The sequence below is a fragment of the Macaca mulatta genome, chromosome 4, assembly GCF_049350105.2.
Source record: "Macaca mulatta isolate MMU2019108-1 chromosome 4, T2T-MMU8v2.0, whole genome shotgun sequence".
NCBI lineage: Eukaryota > Metazoa > Chordata > Mammalia > Primates > Cercopithecidae > Macaca > Macaca mulatta.
Genome location: NC_133409.1, coordinates 26,079,018 through 26,098,514, shown reverse-complemented (window position 1 = coordinate 26,098,514; position 19,497 = coordinate 26,079,018). Strand labels below are relative to the sequence as shown.

At 33.2% G+C, this 19,497-nt stretch overlaps 1 protein-coding gene across 3 annotated transcripts in view; it reads left to right on the top strand.

Annotated features, from left to right (window-relative positions):
* Positions 1–12,799, top strand: part of TBC1D32 (TBC1 domain family member 32) — a 226,795-nt gene extending 213,996 nt beyond the window's left edge. For all 3 annotated transcript variants that reach the window (XM_015137509.3, XM_015137505.3, XM_015137510.3), the window contains 2 exons: positions 563–751; positions 11,418–12,799. In XM_015137509.3, coding sequence (XP_014992995.3) covers positions 563–751; positions 11,418–11,537 — 309 coding nt within the window. In that variant the 3' untranslated portion in view covers positions 11,538–12,799. The remainder of the gene's footprint in view (positions 1–562; positions 752–11,417) is intronic.
* The last annotated feature ends 6,698 nt before the right edge of the window (positions 12,800–19,497 follow it).

The window sequence follows — 19,497 nt, the reverse complement described above, 5'->3', positions numbered from 1 at the left end:
AAAAAAATTCCTTTTGTAAAAGTCTCATTTTTGAAATATTCTCTGCATTAGCTCCCGGTTTTTATGTTATGTAATTCTGTTAGGTTTAAATTGTTTTCTGATTCGGGAAGAGTCCATTTGCATTAATGTAACATTTAGCAATCTGTCATCTGCATAATTATACATCTGTGGTTGTAGGTAGGATAGATAAAAAAAACTCCCATCTTTGAATTAAAATAGTCTCTTAGCATTTGTTATCTGTAGAGAGCAGATTGGTGTTTTGGGTAAGAAGAGCACGATATGAATAAAGAAGGCATTGAGTAATAGGTATATGAGGAGTGTGACCACTATCAGTTACCCTTAAGACCTAAATTCCAAGGCCGTGAAAGTTTTTTTCACAACTGAAGCAAATAGGAAAGCATCCTTGTTAGGCATCTATGAAGACTGTCTTTGTATTTTGATTAACTGCTAAGCTTTTCATTGGTTTTGTATGAGTTATTGGTTAATGTTCTTTAAAAGTCAAATGTGGTTTTGTAAGTTTTTAAATGAACTTACTACTTTTTTTTTTTTTTTTTTTTTAAAGATTTGCCTGCAATGGATAACCCAGTGTTTTTGGAATTATTTAGATTGGATAGAAATCTGCCATTATATTGCTACTTGTGTTTTCCTTGGTCCCGATTATCAAGTGTATATCTGTATAGCTATATTCAAACATTTACAGCAAGACATTCTACAGCACACTCAGACTCAAGATCTGCAAGTTTTCCTAAAAGTAAGTATGTTTATATGGAGAGGAAAATATTGAGTTAATAGCTAACTTCTGTTGCTTAATTTTAGATACTTTTTCTAGGCACTCTTTTAATCCTAAAAACCAATGCTGAGAGGTAGATATTATTATCCCCATTTTAGAGATGAGTAAACTGAGGCACAGAGTTAAGTTGCCCCAAACCATATAGCTGAAGTGGAACTTGAATATGAAATAAGCTGTCTGGATCCAACACTTTGTTTGTAACCCACATGCTATGCCAAAAAAGAAATATTTTAAAAATATTCCTATGGGCTATTTGGTCAATAAAAGTTTAATTTATTGGTTTGATACTTTTTAAATATATTTAATATAGTAATAATTTCATATGCTTTCATATTTTTATATTTTTCTAAACTTCCATTTTTATAAAAGATTTTCATGAAAGATTATTTTATCATAGCACTCATTTTAAAAAGTTATCACCAAATGTGGTGCTACTTTTAAAAAAGATATAGTTACTGTCTCAATTACAATAATGTGATTTTGGAAGTTGGGGACTTTAGAAAGTGCATGAGATATAAATACATCCCAGTGTTCATTTCTTGGTGGAAATCCAGCTATTTGTTTAAAGAATCTTTGAACTTAAAATGTTTCCTTATCCCTACTACCTTTGCCATCCCACAGGAACGCATATACATGTATACACTAAAAACAACATTCATCATTTGCTAGGCTTTCTCTAGGTCAACAAACAGTTTCTATGTAAATTAATTTCATTATTTACTGTTAAATACTTGCCAGGGTTTTTTTCCATTTAATGATATTTTTCTTTAAATAAATGTCATTGATCCTTTAAGATTGCCAAATTATCAAGCATTTTTATTTCATCAATTCAGAATTCAAAAGGTTTTAAACTTTCAATATATATCACCAGAAGTATAATCTTAGAAACAATCTTAATGAAAAAGTATGCTGAGAAAAATGATTGCACATGTAGAAGAAAAACTAAGATAGAAAAATAAAAGAATGCTCTCTAAGAGGTGATTTGGAATACAGGAAGTGTTAAGCAAATTGAAATTATGTTGAATACAAAATGTAGGTTCATTTTCAGTAAGGGACATTTTCGTCATCTATAGTGGTCAATTATAGGAATTTCAGAGTCTGAAATTTTCCTGTACTCATATCTGTCTGTATCCCCCTAACCTGTAATTCTCTAACATCTTATCCCACTTTAGTTTTTCTTACAGTTTTTATCACCATCTGAAAATTATTTTATATGTGTTTTTGTCTGTCTTCCCTGGTAAAATGTGTAAGTTCTATAAGGACCGTGACTTGGTCTATTTCATTTACTGATGTATTTTCAACAATATATCAAACAATAATACCTGGTAGATAATAGGTATTCAATACGTATTTGTTGATAGTGTAAGTAAATAATGTAAATAAATAAATGGGAAAGATGAATAAACTTTGTTTTTTCACATCGAATAGCAAACATTACTAAATTCATTAAGTGCTTACCGCTTATTTTTCTTCCTATCAAAAGCATAATCTTTAAATTTGATTAATGTTGATTTAGTTTCATCTCTCTTTTGACTATTTGAGGGAAAAATTATAATAGAGTTTGCAAATGGTAACTTCTTTAAATGTGTCTCAAACCATTCTCCATTGTGTTTTCAGCATAATGCTATCAGTTTAAAACTAAAGGATTTTAAATGGGGAGAGCAGATTATGACCTAAGCCTCTGTTAAATTACTAAAATTTGAATAGTGTTGGTTTAAATCCAAACTAAGAACATGTAGGCAAGGAATTAATTTTAGCATGTGTCCTAGAACTAACCTTACTTTTTACCCTTGTTGTTTTCATTTATCTGAGAGATTAGAAAAATGCTTTTTTGATTGATAGCATGACTTGACTTTTGTTGTTTTATTTTCAGTGGATAGGTGTCAAAATTCACTGTTCTCTTTTGATGGGCACTCATTTTTCTTGTGAGATAAACTCTGGTATAGTGTATTTAAATATATATTTACATATCCCTTAACTACTCCATTTGGCCCTGAAATAGTCTTTTGTCTGCAAAGTATATAAATATATGTACAGCATTTTTCACTTATTCATATAATAACCAATAACGAAGTATTGATTAATGAACTGATTTTATTTTGCCTACCCAAAAAACATCCCCTGTCAAAAATACACACATTACTTAAGAATTCCTCATTCAACTGAAGGTATAGAGATTGAACCTTGGAAATTATGTTTTACACTTTCTTATTCAAAATCTCAGATTTGTGCAAAGGGAGAAAAGACTTATCAATAATTCTTTAAATAGGCCAGGCACAATGGCTCACACCTGTAATGCCAGCATCTTGGAAGGTCAAGGCGAGTGGATAGCTTGAACCCAGGAGTTTGAGACCAGCCTGGGCAACATGGCAAAACCCCATCTCTACCAAAAAGAAAGTACAAAAATTATCTGGGTGTGGTGGCACGCACCTGTAGTCACAGCTACTGAGGAGACTGAGGTGGGAGGATCAATTGAGCCCAGGAGGTCGAGGCTGCAGTGAACCATGATCATACCACTGCACTCCAGCTTGGGCTACAGAACAAGACCCTGTCTCAAAAAAACAATTCCCCATGTAACTGCATACCACAGCCATAACAATATTCTTGTATAGATTATTTAATCACATTATCCCCTTGCTCTACAGATTTAATAATGATTGCTTCCAGGAAGAATGAAGATAAAGTAGAACAAGATACTTTTACTTTTTATTGTATATATTTATGTGGGCTTTATTTTATATTTGAGAAATGAGCTCATACTTCTTTTATCATAAAACTATTTTTAAGAAGAAATTGAATATATAAAAATAAATAGATCAAACATCTGACTGTTATAAATGGGTTCAAATAATCAGACCTAATTGAATTCATTTTCAAAATATTTAAAACCACAAATATGTTATGCTTTCAGTTATAATCAGTTATCTTGAGAAACTGAAGATATGCAATTCTTTTCCTGATTTAAATTTCATGTATTGAGATAAAATGACATGATAAAAGCATTGTTTTAGAAATAAAAATCTGTGTGCAATATTCAGTATCAAGAAAATATCAGTCCATTTGTAGTCACTTTGGTTTAGGCTCAAGATTTTAAATCAGGTAATTGAGAGTATGGACTCATTGCCTACATTTCTTACAGCTCACTGAAGAGCTCTTCATGATTCCAAATCAATATATGAAAAAGATAAGTTAGAATTTCTTGGATCAGAAGGTGGTGTGAACAGTAATAGGCAGAACAGGTTTATGGGGGAAAGAAAAACTTACTTTTCCTCTTCAGATTAAACCGCTGAAATACTAGATTAGATGAGCGCCATGGGTATGAGTTGATATCAACAAAACATTGTCTGATTGTTTCACAGTATCCTTGTAGACACAACTAGAATGTGGACTGGATATTAGAGCAGTTAAGTGCATCATTTTCATGCTGTGGTGATTAATGGATTAGTACCGAGCTAGACGGCAGCCTCTGAAGATATGCTGAAGAAAGAGCTCAGTCCTTGGGCCCAGAATTCTGAACATTTTTATCTGTGACAGATGATGGTTCAGAAAGTCCGTAGATATTGTAATTCCAAGGAGAAAAACATTCAACAAAGTAAATATTCTGTAATATTCCAGCAAGCTGGAAAGTCTTAAGTTCATTCTTCCTTCATTCTTTCAACTCATCTGTAGCTTGCACACACACACACACACACACAAGCAGGTTTAGTGACAGTTTAGTTTAATAGTAGTTCATATGTGGATGTCCTAGTGTTTTAGTGAGCTGTGTTGTATTCCTGCTAACATGCTAATAGGCTGTCAGCAATCTTGGCTTTAGTTTGTGAATTCAACCTGGGGACAAACTTCACTGAAATACCAGCCTAGAAAAAGTTGCCTTTGTGTGAAAATCAGGCTGTGAAGGCTCAAACTACTTAATTAAAATGCTTCAACTAAATCCTGCATATTATGACAAAATCAATTTATAATTATGAAAAAATCAGATTAATTTCAACCCAATCAGTAAATTGTCAAGAGGGATTTTTTGTTGGTGCTATTGCAGCTGCTATTACCAGAGAATGTTGACAGGGTGAGAAATGAAGATCAGACTGAGAAAATCTGGTTGAATACTAAGCTTTTATAAGATAAAAGTATACATAATATTAAAAACATCTGAGCAAATATTTTAAAGGTATTTAGTCCAGTGTCAACTGTTTTGCAGATATGTTTTCTGCATTGTCCTTATATTAGTTGATTCTATCTGGCTTCACATTCTAACTTTGTCACTCACTGTGTGAGCTTGGGTATGTTGCTTAGACTTTTATGCTTATTTCTTCATCACATAGGGTTGTGGAAGAATTAAATGAGATGATATTTGTAAAATACTTTTTTTTAGACCATTATCTGGAACATAGTAAGTACTTAAAAAAACTTAGCAGTTACTAAGTTTCTACATCTCTCTACTAGATTCTTTTTATTTCTTTGTTAAAGAAGAAGATATGTAGAGAATACAAGCAAAGGAAACAGGATTTTCTAAGTGCATAGCTACACTTTGGTGTACTTTTGCTCCCATTTTTCTCCAGCTCCCGAGACTTCTTAAGATGTCATATAATAGTAATACCTGTCAATGACATTACCTTCACACCTTGGTCAGAAATATCCTCTTATACTGTTTCTGATCAGGACCTATTCTCTCATTAACCTGGCCAAGACTAAGTCAAGTCTCTGGTACAATCACATATTTCCAAGTACCCTTCAGCTGAGTTTAAATCTTCAAGAACTACATACTCTGTCCTGAATCTCTAAGAACTTCACATTCTATCCAGAATTACAAACACTATATAAACTCCCTGATCCTAAGGATCACTTAGGGTACTTACGAAAGTTAATGTATTTAGACTCCTTCCCAGACCTGTTAATTCAGAATTTATTTGGCCGAGGCATGAGTTGTCAGATTGTAGTAGAAAATCTCAAGTAGCTTGAAAACCTTTAGAATACATAAAACTGTGACCTTTGGAGCTTGTTAATAAATCAGAATCCAGAATGCCAATGCCAAGGATTCAAAAATTGTAGGGACTGCATCCAAGAGTTTCTAATTTTACTGAACACCCCAGAAGGAACATACTGGAAGAAACATTGCTTACCAGTTGTTTATGTTTCTATCACTTTGATCAAGAAGATTTTATACACACACACACACACACATATATACATACATATATATACACACACACACACATAATAGGAAAGACACGACACACAAAAAGATTATCTCTAGTAAGGGTAAAGAGTAGAACTATATTGATAAATCCTTCTCTCAAGACTTCATGTCTAAAACACCAAAAGCAACGGCAGCAAAAGCCAAAATTGACAAATGGGATCTAATTAAACTAAAGAGCTTCTGCACAGCAAAAGAAACTACCATCAGAGTGAACAGGCAATCTACAGAATGGGAGAAAGTTTTTGCAATCTACTCATCTGACAAAGGGCTAATATCCAGAACCTACAAAGAACTCAAACAAATTTACGAGAAAAAAACAAACAACCCCATCAAAAAGTGGCCAAAGGATATGAACAGACATTTCTCAAAAGAAGACATTCATACAGCCAACAGATACATGAAAAAATGCTCATCATCACTGGCCATCAGAGAAATGCAAATCAAAACCACAATGAGATACCATCTCACACCAGTTAGAATGGCGATCATTAAAAAGTCAGGAAACAACAGGTGCTGGAGAGGATGTGGAGAAATAGGAACACTTTTACACTGTTGGTGGGATTGTAAACTAGTTCAACCATTATGGAAAACAGTATGGCGATTCCTCAAGGATCTAGAACTAGATGTACCATATGACCCAGCCATCCCATTATTGGGTATATACCCAAAGGATTATAAATCATGCTGCTATAAAGACACATGCACACGTATGTTTATTGCGGCACTATTCACAATAGCAAAGACTTGGAATCAACCCAAATGTCCATCAGTGACAGACTGGATTAAGAAAATGTGGCACATATACACCATGGAATACTATGCAGCCATAAAAAAGGATGAGTTTGTGTCCTTTGTAGGGATATGGATGCGGCTGGAAACCATCATTCTTAGCAAACTATCACAAGAACAGAAAACCAAACACCGCATCTTCTCACTCATAGGTGGGAACTGAACAATGAGATCACTTGGACTCTGGAAGGGGAACATCACACACCGGGGCCTATCATGAGGAGGGGGGAGGGGGGAAGGATTGCATTGGGAGTTATACCTGATGTAAATGACGAGTTGATGGGTGCTGACGAGTTGATGGGTGCAGCAGAGCAACATGGCACAAGTATACATATGTAACAAACCTGCACGTTATGCACATGTACCCTAGAACTTAAAGTATAATAATAATAATAATTAATTAGTTTTAAAAAAAGAGCTTCCTATATGAGATTTGACATTAATGCAAATCTTCAACTTTTGTTCAGTGTATGTTAAGTTCTATACTTTTTGTGGTAATTTTTTATTCTATATGCCTCATAATGTTATTAATAAAAGTCAGCTCTTCCAGTTTAACCCACTCAAAGTAACTTACCTTACCCTTTTTTCTCCATAAAGAGCTATTATATTTTAAAAATCATCATTTTGCAAGGGCATTAATAATTAAATATTTAGGAAAGAATATATCAGAGAATATCTAAAATTGGTCCTGAATTCATAAACCAGGGTATACCATGTTAGCACACTTGATCTTTTTATGCTTTTTATCTGTTTACTACTACAAAAGAACTTATCTTCAATTCAGATTTTAAGCTCACATGGCTTGCAGTAGTTCTAAAAAAAATTCTGCTAAAAATTGGTATCTTCAGTATTTTTGCAAATATCAAGTAATGCAAATAACTTTTGAAAGTATTGGTATAGCTTTCTTTCCAAAATAGGTACATTTTTGAAGTTGCAAGAAAAGCCAGTAACATCCTAATATTTTAGATAAATGGTTCCCTTATATTCATGGCAAGGGGTTGAGGAGCAGAGACTGGAGTCAGTAATCCTTGATAGGCCCACCCATGCCTAACATCATATATCTGTAGTGTGATCAAGAAAATGTAGCCTAGCCACTTCAAAGACCATCAGTAATAAAAATGTGTTCTTATTATTTATAACCACTACGAATATCTTGAATGCTTATTGTGTGCCACACACTGGTCGAAGGGCTTTACAGGTATGGCTCATTCACTCATGGATTTATTCAACTATTTATTGTTCAACAGCTGTGAGCGAAGTACTGTTTTTGTCACAGGGCAGGATGTCTCTGCCCACGTTGAACTTAAATTCTCCTGGAAGTCTAATAAATGAACAAAAACATAATATCTTAAGTACTATAGGCCTTATTGTATTGATAATAAGGAAATCAAACATGGTGGAGGAGTCTAAGGTACCAGTCAGATAAAGATGCCAGGTAAGACCACCCTTGATGGGGTAAACAGACACCTAAATGAAGCAAAAGAAAAAGTCATGCAAAGACTTCCTAGGCAAAAGCCTGCTTAAATAGGAATAAAGGCAAGTGCAAGATCTCAGAGGTCAGAATGAGCTGGCTCACTTACAGAGTGTCAAGAAGACCACGGTGGCCAGAGCAAGGTGAAGAAATAAGAAAGGTAAGAGATGAGACAGGACCAAATCATATAAGGTACTCTAATCTATGGTAAGAAGTTCAGATTTCAGAATATTTAATCCAGAGAGCAATCGTATGATATTATTGTCCACATTTAACACATGAAAAAATGAGGCTTAGAGTCAATAAACTTACCCAAGTTCATACATCTAGTAACTAAAATAGAAGAATTCAAACCCTTTCATTTGATCTGAATCCAAATCCAGTGTCCCTTTACTAGTCTGGTATTTTAATAAATATCCTAGATTCAGTGGTCCCAAATCAAATGCTCTCAATAGTTAAAAGAAAACAGATGAATGCATATTTGAAATTTGAAACTGGACTTCTATACACAAAGGAGAGAGGGATACTACATATATACTATATTATATAATGTTGAATACATCCAACATTGTGGTTTAGAATGGGAATTTTTAATACTTTTGGATGATTCAGTATTTGAAACTCAGAATTAATGAAGGCAGCAAATTGTTAAAAACAAAGCAGTTGAATAGCATCAGATACAACAAACGAAATGCAATAAGCTCAAAATGAACTTCCTAACTAAAACTTAAATCACTCTAGTAGTAATCTATTAAAAAAATTTCTGGAGCAAATACTACACTGTTAATATAAAGCAGAATAGTGTTATTACCTTATGTAATTAATGTGTCTGCTACTTAAAAAATCGGGGCATTCATATTTTTATGTAGAGTTTGATATACTTTGGTCTATAAATGAAATGATAATGAAGGAGTATTCTGAGGAAATAGTCTGTTTTAACTTGAATGATAAGCTGGCAGTCTAAATGGTCCTATTACAAGTAAAAGTTATCCACTAAAAGGGCCATTAGAGAACATTTAGGATGAGATGAAAAAATGTTCTACTTTGAAGACAAAATGTAAAATGTAGATATTTTGGAATTTTATTCAGAGCTAAAATTGCCTACAAATTTTCATTAATGAACTATATCATTTGAAAACACTCCTTTTTAAATGTGAATTAAATTTTTTCTCTTATGAAATAAGACGTTAATAGCCTTATGTGTCATTTTTATGGGTATCTCTTTGGTGTAGTTATCAGGGCATTTACAATTAATGTTTAAAATGGAAACCATGATTTCAAAAAATGCATTCTGAGAAAAAAATATATTTAAATTGAGTTATAACTATGGCTGTCCCTAGGTGGTTTTTATTAAAGTGAAACAATAATTAAAAGATGTTGAATAGATATTGCTTATTTTTTGCCCAGAAATGAGTTGTTAGAGATTTGTTCAAGTACTGTCATCTCCTATTATAATTCATATTTAATGCACAATAATATTCCTTTGAAAATAATGAATATGTCCTGAAACAGTTCTTCTGCCATTGGATCTTTGGATCTTTAGTCTCTGGTTAGAATAACACATTACTGTAATTCCTCCCCATCTTAGGTATAGTTTTAGTGAAGAGGTAGTTAAAGCCACGTCACACATAATTTGAATGAAATGAATGGATAAATTCATAATTGTTCCACGACTATAACAATAACTGTTTAAAATGAGTTCTTGAACAGTAGGGTTGTTCTTACTCTGATCCTATTTTTCCCCAAAGAAAAAAGTGAAATATTTTTGATAGGACAGGAATTTACAAAGACCCAGTATTTCTGCTATTCCTAAGATTAAAATATTCCCTTTGGCTCAGTTACTTATACATAAAATCAGAGACATGATATACACCTCAGTTGTCAACATTTTAGGGCAGGGCTGTTCTCACTCATCTTCATGTCTTCAGTGCTAATCAAGAACCTTACGTATAATAAAAGAATGAATGAGTGAAGAAGTGAAAGAAGGATTGAAATAATTTCACAATTATCTTAAGATTAGAGCTCAGATACTTATGTTGGAAGTTATTTGTTCTACCCTTAATGGTATTAAGTATATAACAACACCGTTTCATTTCTTCAGCTATAATGTCAGCCTTGTAGATCAGTCGTTAGTTTTTTAGAATGTCCCGACTAACCTTTCTCTCAAACTATGTAGATTTTTGGTGATGATGGCAAAATAAGAGTAAAGTTACGTCAAGTTATATGCAAGCTGTGAATGATTACTGCCCGTAAGTGACAAGTGGTATCTGAAGCCTTTAAAAACATCTGTTCTCATTGAGATTGTGTAATGTTTTCCTATTTCTGTATTGAGGTTTCTTCTCTATAAACTGCCTCTAACACCCTATCTGGTATATGATATGCATTGTCTTTTATTCTTTGGGGTTGCTTTTTTTTTTTCTTGTTATAGTAATTCTTGCCTTTAAACTATAAACTCCTGAAAGGCATGAATTTTCCAAAATTTTTGTAACCTACAAAACTTCTAACGTTGTAAATATTAATTACACTGAATCAGAGATTACTTTTCTTCTGCATATTTTGTTTTGCCTTGAGTGTAGGTACTGCGTAAATAGTATTTGGAGGTACTAAAAGGAATGGTCATGAAATTCCCTAAAAACTCTAAAATGTTAAACGGGTGTTCTTACTGTTTATTCTTGAGTGCCTCGTTTGGAACACTAACCATTAAATTCCAAATTAGTATAGATGTGCATAGTACCAACATTAGTAATTGCAGATTCTTGGAGGTTTTATGGACAGTAGCTTATACAACAGATGTCTTGCACTATTATGATATCCTTTGGTAGATAGGCTTCAGAGTCTTTAATAATTACAAGTCTGAACAATCATTGTATAACATACTATTTTTAAAATTAGGAAGATTTCCTTATCTGCCTTTTTTTTTTTTTTTTTGGTAGCTGTAAATCATTTTTGGTTTTGAAAACAGAAAACCTTATTTGAGGGGGACATATAGTTTCTTCCTGTCATATATATATACACAGCTCACTAAATAAAAAGCAATTACACATTTACTGGCAACATAAACAGCCCACCCCCATCTATAGCTGAAAATAAATGGTATATCAGTTATTTAAAATTCATTAACTTGGAATTGTGAGTCTTACCCAAGTAAATTTTCCCTTTATAACTTTTGGCAGGAAGAAGCACTGCATGGGTTTCGAGTGAGTGAGTATTTTGAATACATGGAAATTTTGGAACAAAACTACCGAACAGTGCTGCTGAGAGACATGCGGAACATTAGACTGCAGAGCACATAGATCATGAGGCACACAGTTTAAATTTATGTTTTGTTTATTTTTAAAGGCAACAGGGGAGCTTGTTTTCTGTGTCTGTAACAACATATACTTTGTGAATATACATATTGTAAATACTGAGAGGTTTTGAATATAATGATATATTTAAGTAGGTATGAGCTCAATTTGTGAATTCATTTTTGTAAGTTTGTTGTTTTGTAAGGTTATTATAGAATCAGATCTAGCTTACTTACAGTTCTTATTCATATTTAAGAGTCAGTCCTGGCCGTGCGCAGTGGCTCATGCCTGTAATCCCATCATGAGGTGGGCGGATCACGAGGTCAAGAGATCGAGACCATCCTGGCCAACATGGTGAAACCTCGTCTCTGCTAAAAATACAGAAATTAACTGGGTGTGGTGGTGTCCGTGTAGTCCCAGCTGCTCAGGAGGCTGAGGCAGGAGAATCGCTTGAACCCGGGAGGCAGAGGTTGCAGTGAGCCAAGATCATGCCACTGTATTCCAGCCTGGTGACAGAGTGAGACTCCGTCTCAAAAAAAAAAAAAGGCCAACCTACATCTCCCTCTTGATTCAGATGATTAAAATATTTTTTCTAGTGAGTTTGGAAAGGAGAAGTAATAGTGTAAATAATATTTTGACTAGCTGCAGAAAGCCCATAAGACAAGGAAAAGACAGTATTTCTTGCATTCTTTATGTCTGTACATATAAAGGAAAACAGACAAAACCACAACTGCTTCTTTTATATGTGAAAGAACAATGATATTATTTATCATGGCAAGTGGTAGAAAGACTGTTGTCCTTTTACATAATTGTTTTTTAGGAGTTGCTTTTGATACCTATATCAATTTATAATTCTTTGTTTGAAATGAAGTCTTTACATGGTTCATTGAAGAGACAGATTGGTTATTTCATACTGATAAGCATTCTACTCCTATTTGTTATGCATTTTCCTTAGTGATAGATTTTACTTGTACTGAACCTGAAAATATAAAGGAGAATACATTTGTAAATTATTTTAAATGGCCAACACTGTGATTTGTTTTATTTAAATAGAAGTCTCTGTACCAGTAAGATTAATACAGTATGTGAATGTCTATTTTTTTATATCATAACTCAATGAATATATGAAAGATAATACATGAATATATTACATTATTCATTTTTAGACATAAGTTTATTTCAAGAAGTTTTTCTAATTGTAGATGTTGTTTTTTATTCTTTCCTTGTATCTAAATATAAATCAACCATTAAAATCGTTCTAACTTTAACCTTGCTTTTTTTTTTTTCCTTTTCAACTAAAAGTGGATCATTCACAAACTAAGTTTTTCATTCAGCATGATCAAATAACTGGTACTATACAGTTTTCAATTTAGTAATATTTAGGCCATTGCAATATCAGCCTTCCAAAATCAAGTTTTATGCTGTAAATGCCAGCAATAGCTTCTCAGTAATAGTGTTCCTAAAGGGCATTGTAAAGTTGAGAAAAGTAATTTGAGCAAGTTAATTTGACATATTGCACACTTTCACTTTGGCCGATGTGAGTTAAAAGGGAGTCATAGATGACTCAGAATACCAAGCTTTGTCTACTTTCAAACTTAATTTTGAAAAGCTGTTCCATGGAAGCTGTAATACATGTTTATGGTTCCATTTCTTCCCATTCTTTCCCTGGGTTATTGTTATGGGTCCTAAGAATCATGCAGCTTTATTTCTTTTTATAATTGCGTACACAGTAGTTGAAAATACAAATGGAGAAGAATGAACTGTAATTTAATTTTATATTGTCCATTGGTGATTTTCATTGGAAACTGAGGTAAGATCTAAATTCTAACAATTGCATTTTGGAAAAAAAAAAAAAACTTCAGGTAGAGCTAGAAGGTTTTCATCTTCATTTGACATATAAGTGTCTTATGAACAATAACCTAGCAGTTTGTTTGGTGAAAGAAAATTTAAAATATAATAGGTTGTGTAGCTGTCATTATGAGTTATTTTTATGCTTATTTTTAGAGTACCCTTTAGAACAGTCATACCTTGTCATGCCCCTTGGTTTTATTTTTAATTATTTAAAATGTAAGTCCTTAGACTTTATTTCTAATTTGTGGAGGGGTAACTCATACATTTTATAGGATTCAATTACAATAAAATATATATTATGGCATAATGTAAAAAGGTTTATGAAAAAATTAAAATATAAAAATATTTGAATATCTGCTTTCAAGATTTCAGATTTGTAGTTCTATCCCCTCATAATACTCTCCTAAAGTATCTCTGGAGGTAAAATAAGCCTCAGAAATTCATCTGAACTTTCAAACAAGGTTCTACATAAATTTGCCATTAGTAAATTGTGATGCGCTCTCGTTTGAATTTCCAATTTTCAGATATTAAATTTTGTTGTTTATTCATTAAGCAGATATGTTTTAAGGGTTACACATATAATGAAATATTTTAAATATTCAAGATAGCACAATAAATGATATACAGCATCTCATAGAGTTCACAGTCAGCATGGGGAGATGAATTTTAAAACCATGGAAAAGTAGTGTTAAAGATGACAAAAGAGAATTGACCTCCGGATGTGATGACCTTGATAAGAGTAGTTCTGATTAAGTAAGTGCGGGCGAAAGTTTGATTGAATTGGGTTTAAATGATGCTGAGAGGAGAGATTTTAGAAACTGCTCCTCCTAGGAATATTGCTGTAATGGGTGAAATAGGAATGGCAGCTAATGCAGACTAGGACCAAAAGGTACTTTTTGTTTGTTTGTATTTGTGCATGTGTTTTGTTTTTGAAATACAAAATGGAAACATGTTTTTATTTGGATGGAAATGATGCAATAGAGAAGGAAAAATTGATGGTAGAGAGGAAGAGCTGGAGTAAATGTCATGAATAGATGTAAGGGGAATGGGATTTAATGAATAAGTAGTGGAATTAGCCTTTGCTAGGAGCATGGACACTGCATTTAAAGTAATAGAAGAGGAAACAGAATAAATGGGCGCAGACATAGGGTAGGCATTTGTGGAATTCTTTTTTTCCCTCAGTGATGTAGGAAACAAGGTCATCTACTAAAAATTAGAATAGTAAAAACTTTGGTAGTTTTCAGGAGATGAGAGTATGTGAAATAATTGTCAAAGAGTGAATGGAATAGGAAAGTAAGTGTTATTGTGATTTACTGGTCATGAGATGAGTTAGCAAAGTTTTATGTTTTTCTCCAGCTATCTTACACTGTGCATAGGTTGGCAAGGAGTAAGTGGTGAGTTGGGTTTAACTAGGGTTTTGCTTTAGCCAAGAGAATACACTAAGCAAGGAAGGGCACAAGGGAGTTGATGTTATATGCAAGTTTTTATAATATTGTGACTGTGGTATTTAAGCTGGATCAAAAGGGAAGTGGAGACAAGAGGGTGGATATGTATGATACAGTGAAAAGTTGATAGGATCAATTGACTGTCGGTTCTTATGTATTGAAAGATTATTTGATTTGGAATCCTCCAGAGAGGAAGGTGAAATGATTAGACCTAACAGTTGTTAAGTAAAATGCTTAAAATTGAGATTTTAGAAGGGGTTGACCATGAGAATGAACACCTAGAGGAAAGAAGAGAGATGAGATTATGTGAATAAAGGAAGTCAAGGAGCTGAGGTTTTGGTTTTGGAATAATTATCTTTTTGGATACTGGAGTTACCAAAATTGTGACAAGGAATTATTTTGAATAGCTTGAAAATGAGCCAAAAGCTAACATCTTCAAGGGTTGGTCTAGAAAGAAAAAAATGACAAGAGGACATCTGAGATGCAAAAATAGATGGAAACAGGGCCGGGCGCGGTGGCTCACGCCTGTAATCCCTGCACTTTGGGAAGCCGAGGCGGGCAGATCACGAGGTCAGGAGATCGAGACCATCCTGGCTAACACGGTGAAACCCTGTCTCCACTAAAAATACAAAAAAATTAGCCGGGTGCAGTGGTGGGCGCCTGTAGTCCCAGCTACTCGGGAGGCTGAGGCAGGATAATGGCGTGAACCCGGGAGGCAGAACTTGCAGTGAGCCGAGATCCCGCCACTGCACTCCAGCCTCAGGGGCAGAGTGAGATGCTGCCTAAAAAAGAAAAAAAAAAAAAAAAAAAAAAAGTGGAAACCAAAGGCAATGGTACATAATCATTATGTTAAAGTAGTATCTAATTTGTTAATAAAACATATCTAATTTATTTGAGGCCTTTGATTAGTCTGGCACTTCTTACACATAAAGTATAAGTCACAACAGAAAAAATTGTTACATTTTATGTACTTCTTTAAAATAAAAAAGCCCTCAAAATATACTCTCAAGTAAATGAAAAAAGCTGTAAGAGAATAGATTTGCAGAACATATCTAGTAAAAAACCTTGTGTTCAGAATATATGAAATTTCTAACCACTCAACAGTAAGAGAATGAACAAACAACAAAATAGAAAATATCGGGATACTTCACCAAAGAAAATATACACAATTGACAAGCACACAAAAAGACACTTACCACCATTAGTTTTAGAGAAATGCAAATTAAATCCACAAGGAGATAACCACTACACACTCACTAAAATGTCTAAAACTAAAATACATGTAAAACAAAAACCTAATTTAAACGACTAGCAAGAGGTGGAGCAATTGGAACACATGGTCTCTTATAGGAACAGGAAATACAATAACCATTTTGGAAGCTGAGTTTTTCGTTTTTGGGGGGGGGGTATGGGAGGTTTGTTGTTGTTGTTTTTTGAGTTAAACACTTAGTATCAGATAGGACTCAGAGAGGGCTCAGTAATAACCCCTCTAGGTATTTACCCAGAAGAAAATATGTCTCCATACAAAGATTTAAATGTGATTAATAATTACAGCTTTATTCCTAATTGCCCAAACTGGAAACCAACCTAAGTTTCTCTCAACTGACAAATGGATAAATTGTGGTTCAGTCATAAAATGGACAACAATTTAGCAATAAGTATAGCCAGCTAGCTACCGATGCACACAAAATCGTGGACATACCTGAAAAGCATGATGGTGAGTGAAATAAGCTAGGCACAAAAGAGTACATGCTATATGATGTCATGTATATGAAATTCTAGAAAAGGCAAATCTAGAAAATTCTATAAAAGGCAGAAAGAATATTTGTGGTTTCCAGGGGCCAACAGGTGAGGAAAGAGGATTGACTTCATAGAAGAAAGGACTTGTATATTGTAATTATAGTGATAGCTACATGACTGGATACATTTTTAAAAACATTTTGACATGTATGCTTAAAATGGGTGAATTTTATTGTATGTAAATTCCACCTCAGAAAAGCTAACTTTACCAAAAAAGGATAAATACTACAAATAAAAACTGACAGTTTATCCTAATGAGTTTAACATTAGTAATTATGTTAGCTGTAGGTTTCCCAGGGATGCCATAACCAGGTAGAGGAAGATCCCTTCTATTCCTATTTTGGTGTGAGTTTTTTTTTTTTTTTTTTTTTTTAAAGAATACATTTTGTATTTGGAAGTGATTTATCAAATACTTTATATAAAAATGATCATGTTTTTTCCCTTTTTTCTGCCAATATATTGACATATTGATTTTTGAATGCTCAACCAACCTTGCTTTCCTAAAATTTAACTCTACCTGGTCATGATTTTATCATTTTTACATATTGTCAGATTGGATTTATAAAAATTTTGTTCAGAATTTTTGTATCTATGCTCATGAAGGATTTTTTTAAAAGTTTAAAAAATCTTTTAACTGTACAAGTACAGGTTTGTTACATAGGTAAACTTGTGTCATGGGAGCTTGTACAGATTATTTCATCATCCAGGTATTAAGCCTTGTACCCATTAGTTATTTTTCCTAATCCCCTCCCTCCTCCTACACTCCCACCCTCCAAAAGGTCCCAGTATGTGTTGTTCCTCTCTGTGCCCATGTGTTCTCATCATGAAGGATATTTATCTGTAGTTTTCTTTTTTTGGTTTTGGTAGTAGGATGATGCTGGCTTTATAAAATGACTTTTGAAGTGCTCTTTCATCTATTTTGTGGAAGAGTTTGTGTATAAAATGGTATTTTTTTCTAAATGTTTGATGGAATTCCCCAGTGAAACCTTTGTGATAAGCTTAACTAAAAATTCAATTTATTTCATAGCTATCTATCTATTCAAATGATTTCTTCTTAAGAGAGTTTTGGTAGTTTGTTTCATTTAAGGGATTTCTCCATTTATTCTAAATTGTCAAATTATTGACATCAAGTTATTCATAATAGTTCCTTATCCTTTTTAATATCTGTAATTTGTGTTGATGTCAGTGCTGTCATTCTTGATATTTGTAATTTGTATGTTCCTTTTTTCTTGATCAGTTTAACTAGAAGTTTATGAATTTTATAATTTTTTTTCTTTTTTTTTTTTTTTTTTTGAGACGGAGTCTTGCTCTGTCACCCAGTCTGGAGGGCAGTGACGCGGTCTCAGCTCACTGCAAGCTCCACCTCCCAGATTCACGCCATTCTCCTGCTTCAGCCTCCTGAGTAGCTGGGACTACAGGCTCCTGCTGCCACGCCCGGCTTTTTTGTATTTTTAGGAGAGATGGGGTTTCACCGTGTTAGCCAGGATGGTCTCAATCTCCTGACCTCATGATCCACCCGCCTCAGCCTCCCGTAGTGCTGGGATTACATATTAATATTTTGAAAGAACCAACTTTTAGTTGCATCAATTTTATCTTGTATTTTGATCTGTTTTATTGATTTTCATTCAGATCTTTATTATTTCGTTTATTCTACTTTCAGTTTCATTTACTCTTTTTCTGTTTTCTTAAGGTTATTCATTTGAGAACCTTCTTTTTTCCTAGTCTAGGTGTTTAGTACTAAAATTTCTCTGTAACTACTGCTTTAGTTACACCTACAAATTTTAATGTTATTTTTTCATTTAGTTAAAAACGTTTACTAATTTACCTTTGTTATTTTCTCTGAATCATGGGTTATTTAGAATTCTGTGGTTTAGTTTCCAAATAATTTGGAATTTTCCAGGTAAGCTTCTGTTATTTATTTCTAGTAGGATATCATTGTGTTTGGAACATTTTTTTATATTATTTTAATCCTTTTAAATTTGCTTAAACTTGTTTTATGTTTCAAAATATTATCTGTCTTGGTAAATGTTTCATGTGCACTTAGCCTGATTGTATAGTATATTTTTTCATTAGGTGTTTCATAAATCTCAATTAGATTAAATTGGTTTATATTATTGTTTAAGTTGTATCTTTCCCAATATTTCTGGCTACTTTTTTTATCAATAATCATGAAACCAATGTTGAGATTAACCTTATGGATTTGTCTGTTTCTCCTTTCAGTTCTATCAGCTTTTGCTTCTTGTATTTGAAGCTCAATAATTAGGCATACAACCTTTTATGATTGTGACATCTTCTTGATGAATTGACTGTTTTATCCTTAGGAAATGATCGCCTTTGTTCCTAGTGATATCTTTGCTCTGAAGTCTACTTCGTTTGATATTAGTATAACCACTCCAAGTTTTTGATTTTGTTGTTGGGGGTTTTTATTGTTGTTGTTTGTTTTTGTCTTTTTTGTTGTTGTTATTAGGATTTGCATGGTCTTTTTCATTGATTTACAAAATATTCTTTTAATCCCTATGTATCTTTATATTTAAAGTGGCTTTATTGTAGCCAGTAGAGAATTGGGTCTAACTACCCCATCCTTTCCCAATCTGGCATATCATGCCTTTTAATTGGAGTGTTTAGACCATTTACATTTCACGTAATTATTGATGTGCTGGAGTTTACATTTACATTTATCTTTCCATTTGTGTTTTTCGTATTTTTGTTCTTTTTAGTTATCGCAGTCAAGTAATATCACACCACTTCAAGTTTAGTAAAGGAATCTTACAACTATGAAATTCCAAATCATTGTTGGTACTCTAATCCATAGGATTCTCTTCTTCCTTTAAAGTTATATAAGGTTTCTTAACCCTCAATTGGTAAATACT